Source organism: Phaethon lepturus, unplaced genomic scaffold (assembly GCF_000687285.1).
Source record: "Phaethon lepturus isolate BGI_N335 unplaced genomic scaffold, ASM68728v1 scaffold9326, whole genome shotgun sequence".
Classification (NCBI taxonomy): domain Eukaryota; kingdom Metazoa; phylum Chordata; class Aves; order Phaethontiformes; family Phaethontidae; genus Phaethon; species Phaethon lepturus.
In genome coordinates this window covers 46,141-67,668 of record NW_010544121.1, presented here as the reverse complement: position 1 = coordinate 67,668, position 21,528 = coordinate 46,141, and the positions used below count along the sequence as shown (strand labels likewise).

General features: G+C 37.2%; 1 protein-coding gene across 2 annotated transcripts in view; it reads right to left on the bottom strand.

The window, feature by feature from the left end:
• Nucleotides 1–5,036: 5,036 nt before the first annotated feature.
• PPM1B (protein phosphatase, Mg2+/Mn2+ dependent, 1B) overlaps nt 5,037–21,528 on the bottom strand; it is a 36,226-nt gene continuing 19,734 nt past the window's right edge. Inside the window, exons 4-6 of one of the 2 annotated variants that reach the window (XM_010288571.1) lie at nt 18,912–19,023; nt 14,711–14,768; nt 5,037–6,867 (exon numbers count right to left, since the gene is read on the bottom strand). In XM_010288571.1, coding sequence (XP_010286873.1) covers nt 6,838–6,867; nt 14,711–14,768; nt 18,912–19,023 — 200 coding nt within the window. In that variant the 3' untranslated portion in view covers nt 5,037–6,837. Of the gene's footprint in view, nt 6,868–8,135; nt 8,741–14,710; nt 14,769–18,911; nt 19,024–21,528 lie in introns of those variants that run through there. The other variant, XM_010288570.1, reaches the window with a different exon arrangement.

The window sequence follows — 21,528 nt, the reverse complement described above, 5'->3', positions numbered from 1 at the left end:
GAGACTAAGAAGTTGTAATGCACCACACCTCTAACCACCTTGCACATTGTTTGCATTAGCAGAGTATTTCCTACAACTATATCCTACCAAATTAAATGCAGATTTAGGAGAGCTAGAAAAAGTATTTTGGTTTGGTTTCACACATTCTCTGCTCCCAAATTGAAACTTGACTTTAAAACACACCAGAAAAAAACACATCTGTTTTACCCCCAGGCCTAAATCCTTGCACCATTCATCTTTGATGTGTTTATGAACTCAAGATGATCACTGGATAAAGGATAAAAAAAAAAAGTCTCAGACCGCATTCTCCAGTTTCTCCTAAAAAGAACAAATTAAATACTGTAGATTACTCACCCAGGATTAAGCAGACATTCACTTTTTTGCATGCAAGTAACATGCCAAAACCAAAATAATATTCACAGAATGGATTTGATGGATGGTGTTATGAAGGTTCCTTACAAATGTAACTGGAAATATCTTTTCATTAATGCAATCAGACTTTAACATGTCACAGCTTCCAACTAAGTTCTAAACATAAGGTATTTACTAAACTAAATGTTCACCCCCCCCCCCAACAGTAGTTATAAATACATCAGTGTAAAGAGATGTGTCTCCAGCACAGCTTCTCTTTTAGCACTTTCTTTTACAAGGACAGTTCAGATTTTCCAAGGAGAAATTAATACTCTTGCAAGGAATATAACATTTCCAAACATCTCTGGGTACTCATTTCTAAGTTCTGGGCACTAACTCCTAAAAGTAGTGGTTTATCTCCCAAGACACAGAATGTTCATTCTATGAATTTCTGTCCAATTCCTTTTACTTAAGCTTTACAGCTCTTTCAAAGTGATAAAAGCAAATCCCATTTGTCATTTTCTGACATAACTTTGCATGTAAGTTTCCTAAAAAAAAAAAAAAAACAAACAACCAAAAACTTGTTTGAAAACATCCCGTAACAACCCGACAGAATCAGAAGCCACCTGAAAAAGGAACCCCCCCGAGTATTTACCAACCAGATGAACTTCCAAGATGATCTTAAGAGTTGGACTGTTTCCAGCTTTATAGAGAATCACAGAATGGTTTAGGTTGGAAGGGACCTTAAAGATCATCTAGTTCCAACCCCGTTGCCATGGGAAGAGACATCTTCCACGAGACCAGGTTGCTCAAAGGCCCATCCAACGTGGCCTTCAACACTTCCAGGGATGGGGCATCCACAGCTCCTCTGGGCAGCCTGTTCCAGTGCCTCATCACCCTCACAGTGAAGAGTTTCATCCTTACACCTCATCTAAATCCACCCTCTTTTAGTTCAAAGCTGTATTACCCCTTGCCCTACCTACCACTACATGCCCTTGTGAAAAGTCCCTCTCCAGCTTTCTTGTAGGCTCCCTTGAGGCTGCAACAGTGTCTCCCCAGAGCCTTGTCTTCCCCAGGCTGACCAACCTCAACTCTCTCAGCCTGTCCTCACAGGAGAGGTGTTCCATCCCTCTGGTCATTTTTGTGACCCTCTCCAACATGTCCATGTCTTTCCTGTGCTGAGGGCTCCAGAGCTGGACGCAGGACTCCAGGTAGGGCGTCACCAGAGCAGAGCAGAGGGGCAGAATCACCTCCCTTGACCTGCTGGCCACGCTGCTTTGGGTGCAGCCCAGGATAGGGTTGGCCGCCTGGGCTGCCAGTGCACATTGACAGATCACGTTGAGCTTCTCATCCACCACCACCCCTAAGTCCTTCTCCTCAGGGCTGCTCTCAGTCCTTTCTTGGCCAGCCTGTATTTGTGTTTGGGATTGTCCTAAACCACATGCAGGACCTTGCACTTGACCTTGTTGAACTTAATGAGATTCACACAGGCCCACCTCTCAAGCCCATCAAGGTCAAAGGCGAGGTCCTTACAATACCAAACACTATTCCAACATTGCCTCGACTTCCCAACAACTCACCTTGAATTCCTAAAGTCTAGGAAAGCAGAAAAACAAAGTAACAGTCATTGCCAAAACAGACTTGACACAACAAGTGTGAAAAAATTATTTCCAACACCAGTGTTTCCATTAGTTGCCACAAGTCTTCAGAACGCATCTTCCTACTACACAGTGTTTTTTCCTCCTTTATTACGAAGGGCAACTACTTTCACAGAAAGATTGCCAAACTGATGAAGAATGGCGGGGCGTTTTTTGCTCCCCCCCTTTTTTTTTTCCTCCCTTTATAGAAGCCCATCCCCACGATTTGAATCCTTATCAGTCTTTGGTAAGTTTGAAAAGCAGGTGCTGATGCAATCATTAGTTGATGTTAATTCACAGTTGCTAACCACAGTAACAGCACAGCAAAGCTTTTTTCCTTGTAAATTCCTAGTCAAGCTGCATATGGGCAAATAAGGACAGCCAAGGACAGAATTTGGAAGTACTCATCAATGGTGAAAGAAATTCTCAATCATCCAAATCGGTCTTTAAATCCAGGCGTCACAGCGAAGGAGAGCTTTAAGGTTTCTGAAGCAGGGAAAATAATGTATTTGAGGGAACATGACCTTTCAGATGTAAAAAGAGCAAAGCACAGAAGCACTGATTAAGCATGCAACGAAGTGAATGATGGTAACAAGAGATGACCTCAAGCAGTGAGCTAAACACGAAAAGGAGGTGCAGTCATGCCAAAATGAAAAAGCTACTTGTTTTTTATCGGAGAAGCTGCTAGGTGGGCGATATAAGACTGCACAAGCAAAGCACAGCTAAGTCAGATCCGTACAGTTAACAGTCCAGACAGACACGAGCAGGACGAGATCAGATCGGCACACTAAGAGAAAGGGATTAAAGACATGTGAAACCCCAGGTGGAGTTTCAGCTAAAGAAACTGCACGCTTACCTGGATTATACTGCAAGAGTCCAGTGACTCGAGTACTTTCTTGTGGTTTTGTCAACTTGCCTTCATTCTCAGAGCATCCCATGCAGTTGCTCGCCTGCATCAGGCACCAGTAGAGCTAACTCTCTCTTTTAGAGCTAAAAACTAGCTATAAAGAGCTAAAAGCAACATGCCTTCAACAGACAATTCTGAAATCTAAAATTTGCTTTTTAGCCCAACAAAACCCAAATTAGTTGACAGATTAAAAACTGCTTGGCACTGTAGCTTTTTTACCAAATAGACCTGACACCTAATGTTAGGCAGCACTGTTTTTTGCTTCACCTTCCAGAAGTAAAAATTACCCACCAGAGTGCGGTTCAAGCCTGCAACTAATCTCAAGTTCCTACTGATTTTAATTTCCACTCTGAACCTTTGAAGTGCCAAAGAAAAATGACTAGTTTTCTGAGGCTAATTTTACTTTTTGTTTAAGATTTAAGCCAGTGATTATGGCTGACAGTGTAAGAAGGCTCACAGATGAAGTGGTTGACTTAACTCCACTTCATACATCATGCCAAGAAGCTACCTAGCAGCAAAGAAGCTAGCCTGTGTCAAAAAGAATTGACATCTTAACCTATTTTGACTGTACAGTTGTTTTTTGACCCCTTCACCTAAATAGCAACAGCAGCTCACATAAGGGGCATGAAAAGTAAGGATACTCGGGCCAAGTCCTGCAAAGGTTTGCATGCAGGCTCAAATAAGCACATGAAGATCCATTCTATTAAGAGGAGACTTTCACCATCATTAGCCTCTCACACAAACCTTTTGAGAAGATCAGGAACACACCACTTACATTTGCATCCATTTCTTTATTCCCTATTCCATTTAACATGTTAATGAGGATCAGTTAAAACAATTTTATTTTATTTTATTTTGCTCAAGGTTATCAGAGAGCAGATTTGAGAACTGACACAGAATACTTGGTCTGTTACAGAAAAAGAGTCATAAAAATGAAGAGAGAAGAATCAAGCTAAATTTGACATGTCAGAAAGACCTGAGGTGGAAGCGACACTCCCCACTCGGTGTTCTACAGAAATATCTCTATGTTAGTTATCGGGTGGTAACATAATTAAGAGAACATGATTTTAAAACAAATGTTAAAATTGACAAGTTATGGCATATAGTTAAATACATGAACAAATTTCAGTAGACATCTCAGACTTCCCACACTACAAATACACAGCCAAAAAGCATAGTTTTTTTTTCTCCAGGCTGCTGAAATCTGAACAGTATTTTTACTAAAAACCTGATTAGAATTCAGAAGCCACTGGATGCATGAATGGAAAGTAGCGCTAATTTAGAGGAAGGAGGTCTTGATTTACATTTTGTTGTAGCTGGGCAAGCTACAGTCCTTCTCTTTGAAGAACCTATGTGCACGCTTCACTTCTATACAATAGAAGCATAAACCCTTTTATTTCAGGGAGACTATCCACATGATGTGAAAAAACTACACATGTAAGTGTTCATAGAACTGGAGCCTATGGACTTCTGGAAATTGCAGATCATGAGGAAAGCATGCAGAGGTTATGCTGTACAAGCAGATACAACAAAACAGTTCAAAAACGTACAGACTCAAAGATCTACAGGTTGTTCATAAATACACCAATTCCACAGTAACACTACGTATTCAGACAGGTTATTACCATGCAGTATCAATAACATGGAGTATTTCATTCTCCTTTCCCACCCAGCTAAACAGCTTCATAAATAAGTTAAAAAAAAAAAATCAGTGAAAGTTTTGACATGAGAACATTAATGTTCGAGAAATTTCTATCCAAAACACTGTACTACAGTAAAATTTTATAGGACTAGCCTCAGATCTTTAAGAAACGTCAAGAAATAAGCTGACTAAAAAGTCAAGTTTAATCTGAATTTTTAGACTTTAAATGAATGATCTCCCATAGCCGGAATAAGGCTCATTCCAGCTGAACTTGGGATGGATTTGCCCTAGGAGCCTTAAATGTTGTTTGTATTCTTCTGCCTCACACAGAGAAAGCCACCGGGAGACTTCTGGCTTATTGTGACCAAGAGCCACGTTCACTATGAAACAAACAGAAATCCATCACTAAGAGACACCTCGTAAATCCTATTTGGTTATCTTCTTATACAGAACACTTGCATCTTCTTGATAAATCCTTCTCAAGAAAATATAAAGCATATCACGCTGTTTTAGCAATCCTTTATTGAAGATAACAAGTTGGTTATGTTCACTGTATTGTATGAAACATCACAATATCATACTGGGAAGGTACTATCAGTACAGGGTTGGACCAGAGCGGACAGTCTGAACAATAAACCATTTTGCATTCTTCATTCCCTATTTTTTAACAACCCCCAAAAAAACCAGTAAAGGGACAAATACCTGTTAACATCATCATTTAGAACACTTTAACTTACAAGGCTAAAATCTAATGAATAAATAAAATATACTGTGGCAATAATCCTCTCTAGACCAAAAAAAAAAAAAAAAATCAGATACACAGTGAATCAAAATGATTGGGAAAGTTGGCCTTCGGCACCAGTATGAAAGAGCATGTGGTTTTTACAGACTCACCATGGGGATAAAGTTACAGAAAAATACCATGAATTCCATTTCACACAAAACCAGTTGATGACTGTCATTAGCTTAAAACTACACAAAGGGCAATTACATCCTCGCTGAAACACAGTTTAAACAAATAGGAAAATGTTTACAAGGCATCCACAGCATGTAAATCATGTACAGATGGATACATTCATTGTTTCCCCTCCCCAATAGCTTTTATTTTAGATAAATACTTTACTCTTCCCCATTTTCAGCATTTACTGGACTCATTACATGCACAACTCAAAGTCAGAAAAAAAGTCAAGGTTATTGCAAAAATAGAATTAAACTAAGAATCTTCAAGTACCTTACATGACAGCCACTCTGTACCATGCCCATTGCTTATAAAATGAAAGGTCATCGAACCCATGAAAATATCTCTAATATTTTCTTAATTTAAAATAGATAATTTTAAGTGTATTTATAGTAATCTCAAAGTGATAATTTGAACTTTGAAAATAATGCAAACAATTAAAAATTATACCCATATTACACAAGACTTCTGTCTGTATCTTAAGCTGAAAAAAATCAAAAAACTATAGAAAACCACATATAGAACAAAAAAATAATCACAATTTACATTATAATAAAGGCAAATTTTCAGCATTTTTTAAAAAACCTGCAGCTGTGAGAGATGTCAAAGCAAGTCACTACTAACTATAAATTCATCAGTTTGGTTTTAAAAGATTTTCTCTAGCAAGAGTTTAAGGGTGTGTTGTACACATGCGTAAAATTCTTACTGTTTTTAGATGCCTAGAATCTTCATATATTATTGCCAAATACACTTATCTTCAAGCAAGCAGTAGGCAATGTATCACAATTTGGACACCGCAGGGAAACCTAACGGTCTGGTAATACAGGTAAAACTGGAAAATTAAAAAAAACCCAAACGCATCTGATAGCATATTGCCCAATTGAAATTACTTCCAAGCCACAGAGCTGCAGAGCCTTCCAACTCGGTAAAGTGAAATAAGTAGCGTCTGAAACAATTACTTGTACTCTCTCATGCTCGTGTGTTGCACATTTCATTTAGCCATAGTGTATCTTCAGAGTACACTTACAATCCCATGCACCTCAGGTACATATACCCATCTGCTGAGAGAACCATTCCTTCCTTCCTTTTTAGGGTCAAAGTTCATTACAGATGTAATCAGTATGCCTGAGGCTGGTAAAAATACTGTAGTACAGGCAATGCTAAGAGTGGCAATATCAGAAAACACAAAAATGAACAAATGATGGAAAAATCTAATATCTTTCTGCCCATTTCAAAGAATGTTGGAAATCCACCAGAATTTTTCCCTCGTATTGAAGAAAAGAGATTTAAAAGTTTTTTTTCCCCCTTTCAGAATCAAAAGCATTTTAGTAGATTTGTAAGGCTACCACGGATCTTCTAGATCTCCAGCACCCTACAGGAAAAGAAGAGGAGAAACATTACTACTCACCAATACAAATGAAAACATTTTGTTGCACTTTGGATTTCAGTGGCATAATTAACTAGAATACTAGCATAAGACACATGACATTCTCCTTTTCTTCCATACCTGCTCACTTCAACACACAAACATTCCCTGTTCTTCTACCTTCATGAGGCAATTGACTTTTATAAAACATGAACCCAGTACAGCTCTTATAGCATAAAAACTTACGTATTATCTAAAATTGTACCAAATTATGGATATCAATAGATACTACATCTATGGACTACAAAAAGATTTCTATGAAATACTACGGAACTCAGTTCTTCAGGTATTCCTGATCCACAAGAAATTCCCACAGGTTCTTTGTCATTAATGCAGTGATATTTGTACCTGTTTTGAATGATGACATTTTTGTGCGAATGTTACATTTATGAACTGAGCACTGACACAACAATCCCATATTTAACTTTACACATTGGTTGCCACCACTGTAAATTCCCAGTATTATCACTGATCTAACCCAAATGCATGTATGACACGTGTCATACGCCAAAAGACACACAAAAAGATTTGGTAGAAGGTAAACTTAGGTAGAATAGCCAGTTTATTAATTTATATAGCTGATCTTTAACCTGAACCTGGAAATGTTGGATAAATAGAGGATTAATGATGAACGTGCTAAACTCAAAATTACTCAGTTATAGAGGCTAATGAACATCGTGAGTTAATATCAGAAGCTATGAAAAGTTTCAAGTCATGTCAGAATGACAGCATTTCAAAAGAAGTTTATTACTTGCTTAAAAGAGTCAATATGCATACAGATATTATTCCACAGCATATTCTTTATTTTCACTTAAACACAGATTCTCAGAACTTGACACTAGGTACTAAATCTAAGTACATTTTCACTTCTGAGTATATGTTATGCTACAACCTGGGAAGTAATAATACAGTCATCTAGAAAATAGATATTTACGATGAACAGTGGATACAATCTAAATTGGAAAAATCAAACACATTTCATGAAGATTGACAACCTAAAATGTAATCGCTTTTGTAATTTAATTGTAATAGAAACTATACACAATTCAAATACAAACATGCGGTATATGATGCTGCGGGGAAAAAAAAGACTGAAGAATTCGTAACATTCAATTAGTTTGTGCAAAAGACAATTAAGATGTGAATTACTTTACAATTAGTAAACACATACCATGAAAATTATTATTTAAGAATGTACTTAAAAGAAAAAGGTTTAAAATTTATTTTTGCATTAGCATGTTAGATTCCTATTGTTGGTGTCATAGGATTTTAAAAAAAAAATTCTAAATCTCAAATGGGAAGTTAACCACTTGCTACACAACATAAGATGCAGTTACTGTAATATACCAGAGTAGTTGAACTTCTAAGGAAAAAAAAGCTTTGTATAAACAATCTGTACAAATTACTGAAGTAAAACCAAACAGACTTCTAGGATAGATGTGACAAATGTTGCGATATAAACAAAGGAAAGTACGCCAAGTGAAGCAAAGCGTTAAATCCGCTATGCAAAACATTACGTCTGTTTATCGCTCGTCTCATTCATCCCTGAGTCTTCACTTGAGCTCTGTATTTCAGCAAGGTGGTTCCCAGATTCTGTGTGGGCGTCTGGTGCGGGGTCACTGGGTCCAGCATGAGTATCTGAAGTAGATGCTGCAGCTGATTCAGCAGTGCACTCTTCTCCCTGCATCTTAGCTAGCCTGTAACTAGACAGCATCTCTTCCAGAAGGTGGCGGTAGTTCCCCCTATGATTAATTCTCATTTGCCTGAGCGCTTCCACCAATTTTCCCTGCGTTCCACTTTCCTCGGCTTCGCCAGGGTCCTTTTTTTAAGATTCAAGACCCCAAAAAAATCAGCAGTTAAACTAGGATATTTTCTAATGACATGTAAAAAAAAAAACAAACAATCTTTCCCATTGAGAAAACATCAGCTTTGCTCTATTCGAATATAAAACACCTTATTAGCAACATACAGCTGAGATAAACACGGATGATATTGTTCTATTTTATACAACACAATACTTTAAGAAATGATACCTATTAAAACAGCATTTTTAATAATTTCAATTTATTTTGAGCCAGACAGTGTCAACATGGTACCTCCTCCCAATCAACTCCATCTTGATTCAAACTGACTTTTGAGGAATATACCTGATATTTCCCCACAACTGTTGGCAGTGAAAAATCTGAAAGTTTAAGCTACTTTAGCCATCAGGTCAATATTTTTAATTGTGAATTTCTGCACAGCCAATAGCAACACAGGTCTGTGAAAAACTTAGTGAACAGAACAGATAACTACTGCTAGCAATTTAGTTGAAGCATCACATCAAAATAAATGCTCGAAGTGTTGCAGAAAGCCATCCCTCTACATTAAAGACTGATTTTTGCATGCATGATGCTGCCATGAAAGAAAGAAGCAGCTACCCATCAGCACTGGTGGTGGTTGAATGATGTAAGACATCATTTTTGAGACATGTGTGTCTCAAAATGCCTAGAAAAATTAAAATCTAACAACCTACAGCACAAAACCTGTGATTAAGGAATGGAGGTCTCCTCTGCAAACCACCTATTTGGCTACAAGCTTTCAGCTGAAAAAAAGCTGTGGCTTGTTTGGGGTCGTGTGTGCATGTGTGTGCGTGTTTTTCCTCCATCTGTTACAGTCTCTGATACTAGATACTTGAACTTTCAAGTGCTAAAGCAGTACTGTTGCTTTAAAGGAACAGTACATTTTGAATTATTAATACCTAGCAAGTTACGAAGCTAGACAAATGGAACTATCTCTGAAACCTGGCAGATTTTGCAATACATTAGAGGCAAAATCCAGACTGCCTTTTTCTCACGCTGACCTCATTTCATTGTCATCTAGTCTAAAAGCTTCATAAACTACAAGTATTGCAGTCACTCATTTACAAGCTTAATAGCAGCATTAAGATGATATCATGTGTTCAGTAAGATTTTGGATGCTGTAATGTTGCTGGAATACAAGCCCCAAGACTGATTAGCACAGTCTAAGTTAAAAACGGGACAATTTTACCACAAAAATGAATGTTACTGCATATAATGCTATCCCCTCTAAGCTTAATTTGTTGCATAGAGACATACTTCCACTGTGGTTTGCCGGTCTTAGTTTGAAATGTTTTAACTCCCATGTAACTGCATTTTCATATTTAGATAGCTCTTCAAAAGCCCAGCGAGAAGCAAGGTAAAGGAGGTAGCTTTAATGTATGACATGGAACTGTTTTAATGCCTCATGAGCACAAAGTCAGTGAAAACTCAGGGCATCAAGATGAGGTTACAAGTTTATCCTGTTTCTTAGGTTTTGACAAAAAAATACCATTTATGTATTTATCTAGCTAATATTAAATAAGGCAGCATAGCTGAAGGATTCTAGTTGAAGTTCAGAGAACCTCTAAATTCCATAGTTCCTCCATCCAATCAGTTTTGCTATGAGGTTGACATTAGCAAACATACACCCTGCATCTCCACATTTCACAATATTCAGATCTTTAAAAATTCTTTTGGCAGAGTGAAGTGAATATTTTTGCTCCCATGCAACACTGCAGAGTAAAAGCAATAAGCAATATAATAGCAGCCTTGAGGCTTCTAAACAATTCAAATGCTAGTGGGAATCGAAGTAACGGTGCTGTTAGTGTTTGATATTCACACTTGCATCCTGCTTTGCACCCTGTTTGATGCTGGGCTACTTTGCGCTTCCCTCGTCTCCCTCAGTGCTAGCAGACAAGAAGCCTCACAGACAACAGTAGGACAGAAATTGCCTCTTTTATATACACTGTATATACACACTATAACACAGATTTCTCTCTAACGGTGTGGCTAGAACAGGTCCCTGAAAACTATGATTATTGTGCAAGTTACCATTTGTCTTCCTTCATGTTCTAATTCAACTTAGTGCTTACTGACCATAAAAACAAGAATAAATTTTTGCTAACTAAATTTAACATGAACATTTGAAAACTTTTTTTTTTTTACACAAGTTCTGCTCTGTTAAATTATGTATACAAAAAGGGCTGCTACGTATTAGGGACAGGACTTATAATGCTTAAGGGTGTAAGAATTTTGACCGTCTACATTTTTTAAGTAATATCTAGCAGCCCTTAATGGCATATGATTTGATTTGGCAAAGTGCCAGAATGCAGTATTAGTAAAAGGAAGAGAGAAATATGATCCATTTCAAACAAGATACTCAAACACAGGTTTAAAGAAACGTCACTGAAACTATTAACACAGCCACTGTAATTTTAGCATTGTTCCTTTTGTTTAAAGATACATATACACCCAAGTAGCCTAACTGGATAGTAGCCTCCTAGTCTTGCGAGCATGTAAAAAAAATGGTCACAGTAGAGTCATTAGAGAAAGAATAATACTTTAACATGTTAACCAGAATAACTCCTCAGTGGTATTGTAACATTACAGCGGTAACAATTATTTAGCTATGAAGAAGTTCTTTGAAATTCCCTTCCAAGACCTGAAAGCAATCAATATGTAACAGATTTTTATGATTTCACTTGCACTTGCAAGGGTACAAGCCACCACATTTATAGCAGAAATCCCTCTGCTGAAACACTGGCAAAGTAGCTCTTTGTGAGCCCTGTGCAGGGCTTTCTCTAGCCCTAGATTTATGAAATACTTGTACTTTGCTGAGATGCCTAAAAGAAAAAAAAAAACAGCCTTATGGCTGCTATACCCTACAGCCATACTAGAGATCTCTGAACACTGCTGTAGCAAGGATTCTTTCAGTTTTCAGTCTCTCACTCTACACAGAATTTGCTTATTTAGGCTATATGTTAAAGTGTCTTAGAAAATGCACATGTGAAGAATTGGAGGAAGGTATTCTACAATCACTAGCTTGGACAACAAAAAAAAAATTCTAAGCACAACACTGCCTGAAATCTTTACAGCACTGCCTAAAACCAAAGCTAATCTAGAGAAAGATACCACCTTGGTTTTGATTTCTATACTTTAAGAACCTATTTGCAAAGCTATTATGATCCCGTTCACAGTAACTCAGGGTATCTAGTTTAAACTGTTGAATGCTGAAAAGTATAGTGTTTAGAAGGAAGTCGTATTCTCAATTGCAAAAGTTAATATGGCTGATTTGGGTTGTTGGTTCTGTGGGATTTGTTTTTGTGGGTTTTTAGAAAATTTTGCTCATGTGCATTAGTATTTTAGCAATTAATTACATTATTATTTTGTCAAGGTAAAAAATGGTTCTAGCCTTACATAAAATCACCAGATCAAGATGACTGCCACAGGCAGACTTTCCAGTTAGCAACAAAAGTATTCTGCACTACGCCCATGCTCTGACAGACACATGTACCCTTATCCACACACAAGAAAAGATCCTCACGTGCAAGTCAGTGCACCTTTGTGCTCTGCAGACTCAGCATCTGTGTCTGCAGCTCATATTTTTTAGTATGAGGATGCACTCTTGTTTCATACTAGTTTATAACAGAGGCATTACTAGTTAGATTTCCGTCTCACTTGGATGTCATCATTGGGATGTACTGCATGTTTCCCTCCTACCTTTGCTTCCTGTTTAAATGTGAAATGTGCAGCAACATTATCAGAGTGTGTAGACATTGTCTGATGTTGAGTAACTAAACAGCTTCCTTCCCTTTTACCCCCTGCCATGCACTACAGTATTCAGTTCAAAAGACTAAGATCACCACATATATACCTGGAATCGACTAAGTAGCAAGGAATTCCTGTTTTCATCACCTCAGAGATAAGGCCCACTAAACTCATCCACTTCACGACAGTAAGATAACAATTCCCACTTGCTGGGAAACTGCAAACAGGAATTGCATCCTTCACCCAGTGGCACGTCCTCCCCAATCTGCTCTGGGTCAGAATCACTTAGGATGGAAAGAAGAAAAGATACTGACTGAAATGGCATCTGACCACAAGATCAAACTAAAATTTATTCCAGTGTATTTAACACACACCATCCAAATCATTATCGAGATTTGCACTAAATACCAACAGAAAGCAGAGTTTACAAAGTAGACTGGAGTCTACTGCTGACATGTCATATTAAAGAAGCCAAACTAAAAGGACTCAAAACAACTATCCGTGGATTCTAATGGCAATAAAGGTCAAAGCTAATAAAGGTAATAGGGTTAAAGCTATATTCTTTGATGAGTAACTTGCATATTTAGTTCAGTTACCTCATTTTATTAAATTATTATAGATTATAAACAAAAATTTCCTGGAAGTAGCCCATACACCAAAGGATGCTGTACTGTATGTTAGGACTTTCAGCAAGCTTGCATGGCTATCCGAAAGTCAATCTGGACTTAGAAAGCATGCATCATAAATGCAACTATGGCATATGATATTTCTAGAAAGTTACCATTAGAGAAGCTTTTTTTTTGTAAAAAACCCAGCAATTTGTAAAACCTATGCCATAATCTTGAAACAAACCACTTGCACAAATAACTTTACCCCAAAAGCAGGAACAGAACTATGGCTAAATATGAAAAGTAGTAGCAGGCTGATAGAGCTGCAGAGTTTGCTGAAGGACTAAAGAAGCTGAAAAGAGGAAAAATTTTGTCTAGCTTTTTTGGGGTACTGGTAAACAATTTGTTGTAAGTTAAATGAAAGATACATACTCTATTACTTTCAAACTAAAAAAAAGGAACAAAACCTAAAAAATAAAAAGTTAAGGTACAAATAGGGAAGAAATATCTAACAGAATACTGGCCCCTTCCACCTATACAAGCTTTCTAACTTAAAACAATAAACCAAATATGGGTAGCCAAGAGAAGATGACTGTGAAAAACCCAGAAAAACCCAGTAATAGTTGTGGTGAGACTGCATAGTCACTATCTCAAGGCACACAACTGATCATTTAGAAGTCTTTAAAACAAAAGTTGACATCTTCTCAACACCATTCACGGTAATGACTACCCAACTGAGGACCTTGTAGCCCTCTCAGAAGAAGAAAAAATACAACAAACCATTTAGTAAAAGATGAATGGTACCTTCACAGATTAGTTCACATAAACAGTACAGGAAACGACATGTGTACAAAAAGTGTTGCTTATCAGTTCTTCAGTCTTCCAAAGTTTTTTTAAAACAAATTTAATCGCAACTGGTATGAACACCAGATATTACTCTTTATACTAAGAACCACCTAATAATCAGGTTAAAAGTTACAGTAAATCATATTTCAACATGCTATTTAAAACTCAGCTTACTAGGAACTGGGCAGACCAATGCAAGCCATTTTAGAAGTCAGAACTGAAGTAGACAAAAATCACACCTTCCTTAGACCATTGCATGTAGGATATTTAAAGATAGTGTAAACTCTAAAATTGCAGTCAATATTAGTCTCGTTATCTTTTATATTCAGTGTACCAAGGTCTTCCACACTTGCAGAAGACAGTAAGAAGTGTCTGCCCCCTCTTCTACTAGATTTCTGGACAGTAGACATAGTAGCTAGTTAAGTAACAAATATGCTGACCATAATTTTTGACAACAACAATTTAGAAAAAACCCTGCACTGTTGCCTCACAGGTTTGACTGAAAAAACAGCAGTCAATTAAATGTTTAAAAAGTCTTTCAGAATTGGGTGTCAGCTTGCTGTCTTTCTGAGGATGAAGTTCTATATCAGATCTATCCAAAACAAGGTCAAAATGAACTGTATGCTACAATACATCTTTTGTGTTTATAGTATTTTATTGGTAGTGATGTACACTTTTGCTTAACGTATGACACTACTTTGATGTTCTCATTAACAAAGAGGTGTAACAATCAAAATAGGAACTTACCCCCTCGCTCTCTCTGTGTGGATTCAGCCTACTATACACAGCTTCAATAATATTACGCCTAAAAAGAGAAGTTTTAGAATAATTAAGCACAACAAAGGACTTCAAAACACCTAGAAGTTAAAAAGTTTGAGCACAGTAATAATTTGAAAGTGTTTAAGATATTTTGCCTTTAACCTGCCTCTTAAAGATGAAGCCCACTCTCAAGTGTCTTTACTCACTTTCAAGGTGATGTTTGGGGATTTAGCAGTCTTTACAAATCCTGGATTTACTAAGCAAGGCAAACATTTTCTTACCTTACCCTCCCCATGGTCTACCCCTTTACAACTTTAGAAGTTCCAACTGTATTTTGCCAAGAGTAACATTTAAATCTACATTTTGCTTACTGTAACAAAATGCTTTGAGTTTGCTGGTTTTCTCGCCTTATTTCTGCATATGGAATTTGAAGACAATTGCAGGTTTCCCCATTTTTATTATATATACACACATTACTACTCGCCTACGAACTTTTCAAGCGTGGTGCCCAGAGTATACAACCTCCTAGATGCATTTTCTATGGACTACTCACACTGTAGAAATTAAAGCCAACGCTACTAGACTTTTTTCTGGAAGTGCCATATAAGGCCACACCTTCACAGGCAGGCAAAAATAAGTACAGAAAACTTCTCAAAAAAACCCAAACCCAAAGTATAACCAGACTTCTGAGAGGAAAAAGGTTATGTCCCTACATCTTTGAATCATAGTAAGAACTAGGAAACATTCAGACAAGTATAATAAATATGATCAAAGTTATTGACAGCTTCAACAAAGAAGAACTGCTATATGAACTAAGACTCTCAAGTCTGGAAGCAGCCAAGATGTATAAAAATGACGTCTTACAGAATACACATAACTGACTATTGACTCTTCCAAACAAAGAGCACAAGGGCATCAAATGAAGACAGCAGCAAATGTCTCAAAAAGACACAGTGATGGCTCTTGACGCAACAGAAATTTCTGCCCCAGAAAACTGATGATGCTAAAAGTTTGATGAGGCTCCTTCTGAACTGTTTACCTTGACTTAGAATTTCTCTTCCATCACTAAGTAAATAAACTACCTCAAGATCAGGAAGCACCTCAGCTGTATGAAGCTGAAAGCCAAAATAATAATGATGGGGAAGTATTTTAAATGTTTTCCTGGTTGTATATTCTTCCCTAGGCTTCTACTTTCAGCTATCCTGTGGAGAGGACACAGAGCTAGAATGATCCTTGGTCTGATTCTAGCATGACGAGGTTTTTATGTTCACACCATGGAAGTAAAAGCGCATTCGAAACAGAAGAGTTTGGTTTTTGAATGGAACACTGCAAGTATGTCTACTTCTGAGACAAAGCAATATATCAGATTATCTCAATATATTCTGGTGCTGGACACGAGATGTTTTTCCAGTCATGACCCAGAATTTACAACAGTACTTACTAAATTACTCAGAACTCTGGGAGACAGTTTGCAGACCAGTGAATGCAAGGGTCAGTGCATCAAATCTCAGGATAACCACTAAGCTACAACACTGAAAAAAGTAGTCAATTAAATCTTTTAGTCTTTCACAGAATTGGCTGTCAGTTTGCTGTCTCTTTGAGGATGAAGTTCTGTATCGGATGCATCCAGAACAAGGTCAAAATAAACCATATGCTACAATGTGAACACACCATGCTATCATGTGTTCAGAGGCTATATATGTCAGTAATGAAATCAGCATTTACCTAGACACACCACATCAAGACAAGCAGAAGGCAGGCACAAGAGATACACCTGAGAACTTGAAGCCTCAAGACACTAGTGTATATGCAATTTGTGCTTGTTTATACACAAAGGTTTTGGGCTGTGTCTGCTCCAGGAGAAAAGTTCAGAATGAAATTGATAATGGTACTTTCAAAAATAATGTCTGATATGAAAGAACAACACTGAAGAACACAACTTCTCCAAGGGCACATCCATTAAAGCCAGCGTTTTAAGAATTCTGGAAGGGTTGTATGGCCAAGCTAGCATTGGATGAGCATCAGCACTGATGGAAGACTTGTTTAGAGAAAAGTAACTGAATCTTTACGCAGATGATACAGGAAGGGGTTCTCTCCGTTTAGGTCCATGCGAAATGGCACAATTCTGACCAAATGTCTGTACCACAGAGAGCAATTGTACCTCACAACAATGTAACAGAAAACATGTACAGTCCAAGCAAGGCTGCCATAGAAGCAGCAGATAGCCATTACAGAGGGTATAAATCAAACTTAAAACTCAAGCCTTTAGGAATTTTCCCATCCTTGCAATTCACTTTTCTTTCTTTGAACAGCATATTTCTTTGTACTTGCCTTCGAAGGGAAAATTCAGGAGCAATATTTTGAGTGGAAGTACTAACCTCCAAGTGACAAAGCGGCTCAGAACTTTTGTGTTCTTCAGCAGCAAATGACCATTCTTTTGGCAGCATTTGAAGTTATATGGGAATCCAAGTCAAGCCAGAAGCCCGTCTTTGAAGAGTAAGATTTTAAAGGATACCACATCACCATAAAGCAACCATGGCAGAGTTGACACCTTTAGATCTTCTCAAATAATGAGCTAGTACGAGCTTCTGTACAAGTGAGAAGCTGGAAGGAATGTACAGTGCCAGTAGAAGTGGAGCTACCTCAGATCTTCTTAAGGTTTGCAAACATTTTCTAGTCAAGGTAACATTGCATTGCATTTCTCCAGCTCAGGCATACTAAAAGCCAGGAGCAACTATAACTGGTGCTAAAACCAAGGATGTCAGCCACAAGACAAGCTCTTTCTGCAACCTGTTTGAGCCAGGTCTTTGAGTTCAAACAGAACGACAGAGTGTGAATTCTTCGTTTCCTGATAACATCACAGGATAAGGATCCCAAAACAAAGAATATTCTCTTGTTACGACAAAAGTTTTAAGTTACACAGTATGTGATTTTGGGTTGTGTAGTTGTACTTTTTAAAAACTTCCATTCAGGAGCTCAATCCTGCAAGTAAAGTTAACAAAATACATCACTGCCTGTCTTGGTCCTAAATTTGAAGGCCAAGAAAAAGTTACTCAATACTGTATGACATTCTCTTTAAAGCAGCTGCAGGTGTACCTCCTGAAGTCAGTTTTCTGTAATGCAGGACTTCAAGTCAAAATGGAGAGAAAAGGTGAATTTAAACCCATTAAAAATGTAACCTGGGTCCTAGCAAATTAAAGTAGAATTTATATGCAAAGGTTCCAGAATAATGAAGCAGTACATGATGCAGTTATTCATGAGCAAACCAACAAAACACAGCAACTCATTCAGCAGTTGGGAGGCACTAAGCAGAATAGGCACACTGCAACTTCTCTGAATGCCTGGAATGCACACAAGTGGAGAAAAAGGCCCAGAATGTACAGGTACTTTCAAGGCTATAAAAAATAATCATGGCAAACAGTGCTCATTAATTAGTAAGTACAGTCAGTATAAATAGATGTATATACAAATGCTCAGAGGGCAGGATTCATATTTTGAAAAATATAAAGATTCCAGAAGCAACATGACCTATGCCAGGGAGCAATAATGGGTCCCATCCTTTGGGGAATTCTAGATTAACAATTGTTTATGCAATCCTAAATTCTGTTCATTAAAATCCTTAAATTATAGGTTGTTAGGACATCACCATTACCCTCCCCAGAAAACCTGTGTCATTTCTGAATGTTTACTCCAATTAAGTTTTAACATGCTTATCCTAGTTCGTTATTCTTTCTTATCTAACATGCAGTTTAAAACTAAACAAAGAAAAATGCCTGTCTTCTGAGAATGTCTGCTGAGCAAACAAGCATTGACCCAAACTTATAATGGACACTTGGTGGTGGCGGGAATATGACAACAGGAAAATTGAGCGTGTATTTTGATATTCCAATTACATTATTGATAGTTCTTCAGAGATGTAAAACAGTAAAAAGCCAAGAATATTTTTTTGAAATGGCCATATGGAAATAGTAAACTAATATGTTATGTCCCAGAATATCACCAATCTGTTTCCCCTTACCATTTCTGAAATGGGAACAACCATACAAATGTTTATGTAGTGCAAAAGGTAAACTAGCTTAAAAATGTAAACCACAACTTTTTTCTTTAAATTGACTATAGCTGTTACAATAAGAATAAAAGTAAGTTTCAGTGAACTAAATAGTTCAAGAAATTACAGTACTGTACTCACTTGCCAGCTAAACCACCTCCTGGTGGTAAATTAGGGATATTCTCCGCAGTTAAAATACGAATAACATGAGCAAGATCAGGCATTCCTTCTTCACCCGATTTTTCCATAATTTCTAATTTAAAAACAGAAGAAGTCCTTAGATTACTGAATTAATACCACCCATTCCTTAAGACACTAAAATACAAGACACTATTACTTTTTAATAGAGACATTATGAAAAAGTCACATGTAACCAGGAAAACATTCTTTACATTTTAGGTAACAGTCTTTGCAAGGTGGAACAGAGCTATTCAAATCCATAGCCTGCCTTCCCAGTATGTTTCTAGCTATTCTCTCAGAGAAACTCAGAAGCATACCATGAACTGGATGAAATATCCTGGAAACAGCAGCCTGTTCTCTTTCCAAGAGGACAGCTGGGAGTCTGTTTCAGTTACCTTCTCATTGCTTTGCAACACATACTCAGAAGTTACATGCCATAACACCAATGTTTCCCGGGAATTCAGTCATACTTCATTGTGAGTAATACCTTGAATTCTCCAAGGTCTGAATTGCCAGTGCATAAACATTAAGACCACCATGCAATAGAGGCAAATATAATGGTCCATCATCACTCAAGTGGCCAAACCAGAATATATAGCTGATGACAAATAATTAATAATACGGTATTCCATTTTCAAAGCGGAAGTATCACACAAGTCCACTACTCGTACGTTCTTCTGACTTGCAGAAGAACTGTCTAAACTGAAGTATATATTCTTATGTTCTTATTGATCAAAGCTGCTGTAAGGAGAATGTGTAATAGCTGCATATAGATTCACACGGGCATAACACTACCAGCTTCCAGTCATTCAGCTACTACCATGGCAGAAAGGTTCACCAAGTTACCTACAAACTGTAGTTGTATGCATGTGCCGCATTTTTAAGACAGACTTTTTTCTGAAAAAACAACTGAATTAAAGGAATGGAGTGCCATTTCCTGTAGACATCATTCTAGATAAAAATTCTTTGTTTGAGCCACAAAATAGAATTAAGAATGAATCCCCTCAAATATAATCCAAAAAAAACTTCAGTCAGTCTTTATCTTGGCTACTATCCAAAGATAAATCGAATTTCTTACAATCAATTGATTATATTCTGGATGCCTGATTTGGAACCTTCAACTAAAGCCAGAAGCAGCTACAATTTGAGTTGCTGAAATTAGTAGAAAAGCACATCATTTACCTACTTTAAACACCGCATCCCAAGTTTCCTGGTGTTTAAACATGTCTTGATGTCTATCACCTATCTAGAAAGCAACTGATATGCAGGCATCTTTCAGGACTACTAAAAACAACAAAGTGCCTGCAAGGTATCAGGGATCCGTAGGAAAGCCCTCCAAAAGCAAATCTACTTCTAGAATAGTTTTACTACTCTGTAACAGATAAGGCACTATGCTTCTAAGGCCCAATTTTAAGGCAGCACCATACAATCTCTGCCACAAATAAGCTAGATATACTACTACTAGAAGTGATTAAGCATTCTTCTATGAAACTTTATGTATATTATCATACATCCACCCATTAAGAATGAATCATGGCTAGAAAAGGAAATGACAGCTGAATATGTATGCTTGAATCTCAATCACTTCTTCAATACACATTCACACAAATCAGCCACAAGTCCTCTTACACATTGCATCTTTTTGTGCAGTTCTTCCCAGTTAGAAGTAGCTAGTACCACTGTAATATAATTTTACTAAGTCACATCTGATAGGAAGTGTGTCTTATGCATATACTGCTTTTTATACAAAGAACACATCTGGCTCTGTACATACTAACAGTAGGCAAACAGACAGAATTAGTAGGAAAGTCTACAGAAGTATGCAATTACTAAATATTAATGCAAGCATAAGAGTTTTATATCTTCTTAAGAGGGAAGTAAAGCAAACACAACTAAGGATTGCTGTATATTTCTTGGTACTGGAAACTTTTACTTTATACTGTACAACCACTTCTCAGGGAGTGCTGAACTAAACAACGAGCATCTTCTCTCCATTTCTAGAAGGTGCCAAATCAGGAATTCTGGTGGATCTGACCATTTCTTTTTTTCTTTTCCCGATATTAGAATGAATAATTTCATCCAGAACATGTTCCCTCTCTTCAAAAAAGCTTCCTAATAGAAAATCCGAGAATAAAGCAAATGACCAAGCATGACCTTTTTTCCTTACACATCGCTTAACAGATACACACTGTGGATTTGTTCTGACAAAGGCCACTAGAGAAAGAAACCAAATGTTTTCAGAAACAAATTTATAGACATTTACAAGGTTTTCCCCTTCATGTCGATGATGTTAAGAATAACCCTGCAATTAATTTTTTTCCCTGAATGTGTAACACACTATTGTAGAAACTTTTATATCTGCATTGCTAATGTAACTCAGACACTTAAAGAATCATTTCCTGATATTAACATATATGAAAATCCATGAAAATCCGCTATGAAGTCTACTACTTTACTCCTAAAATTCTTTTCACTAAAGGCCTAACACTTAGAAATAAGCATTTTGAAAATTCAGACAAAATTTTATTCCCATTTTATATAATGCCAGTCCCTAACCAGGCAGCGTTACAAGTTTTCT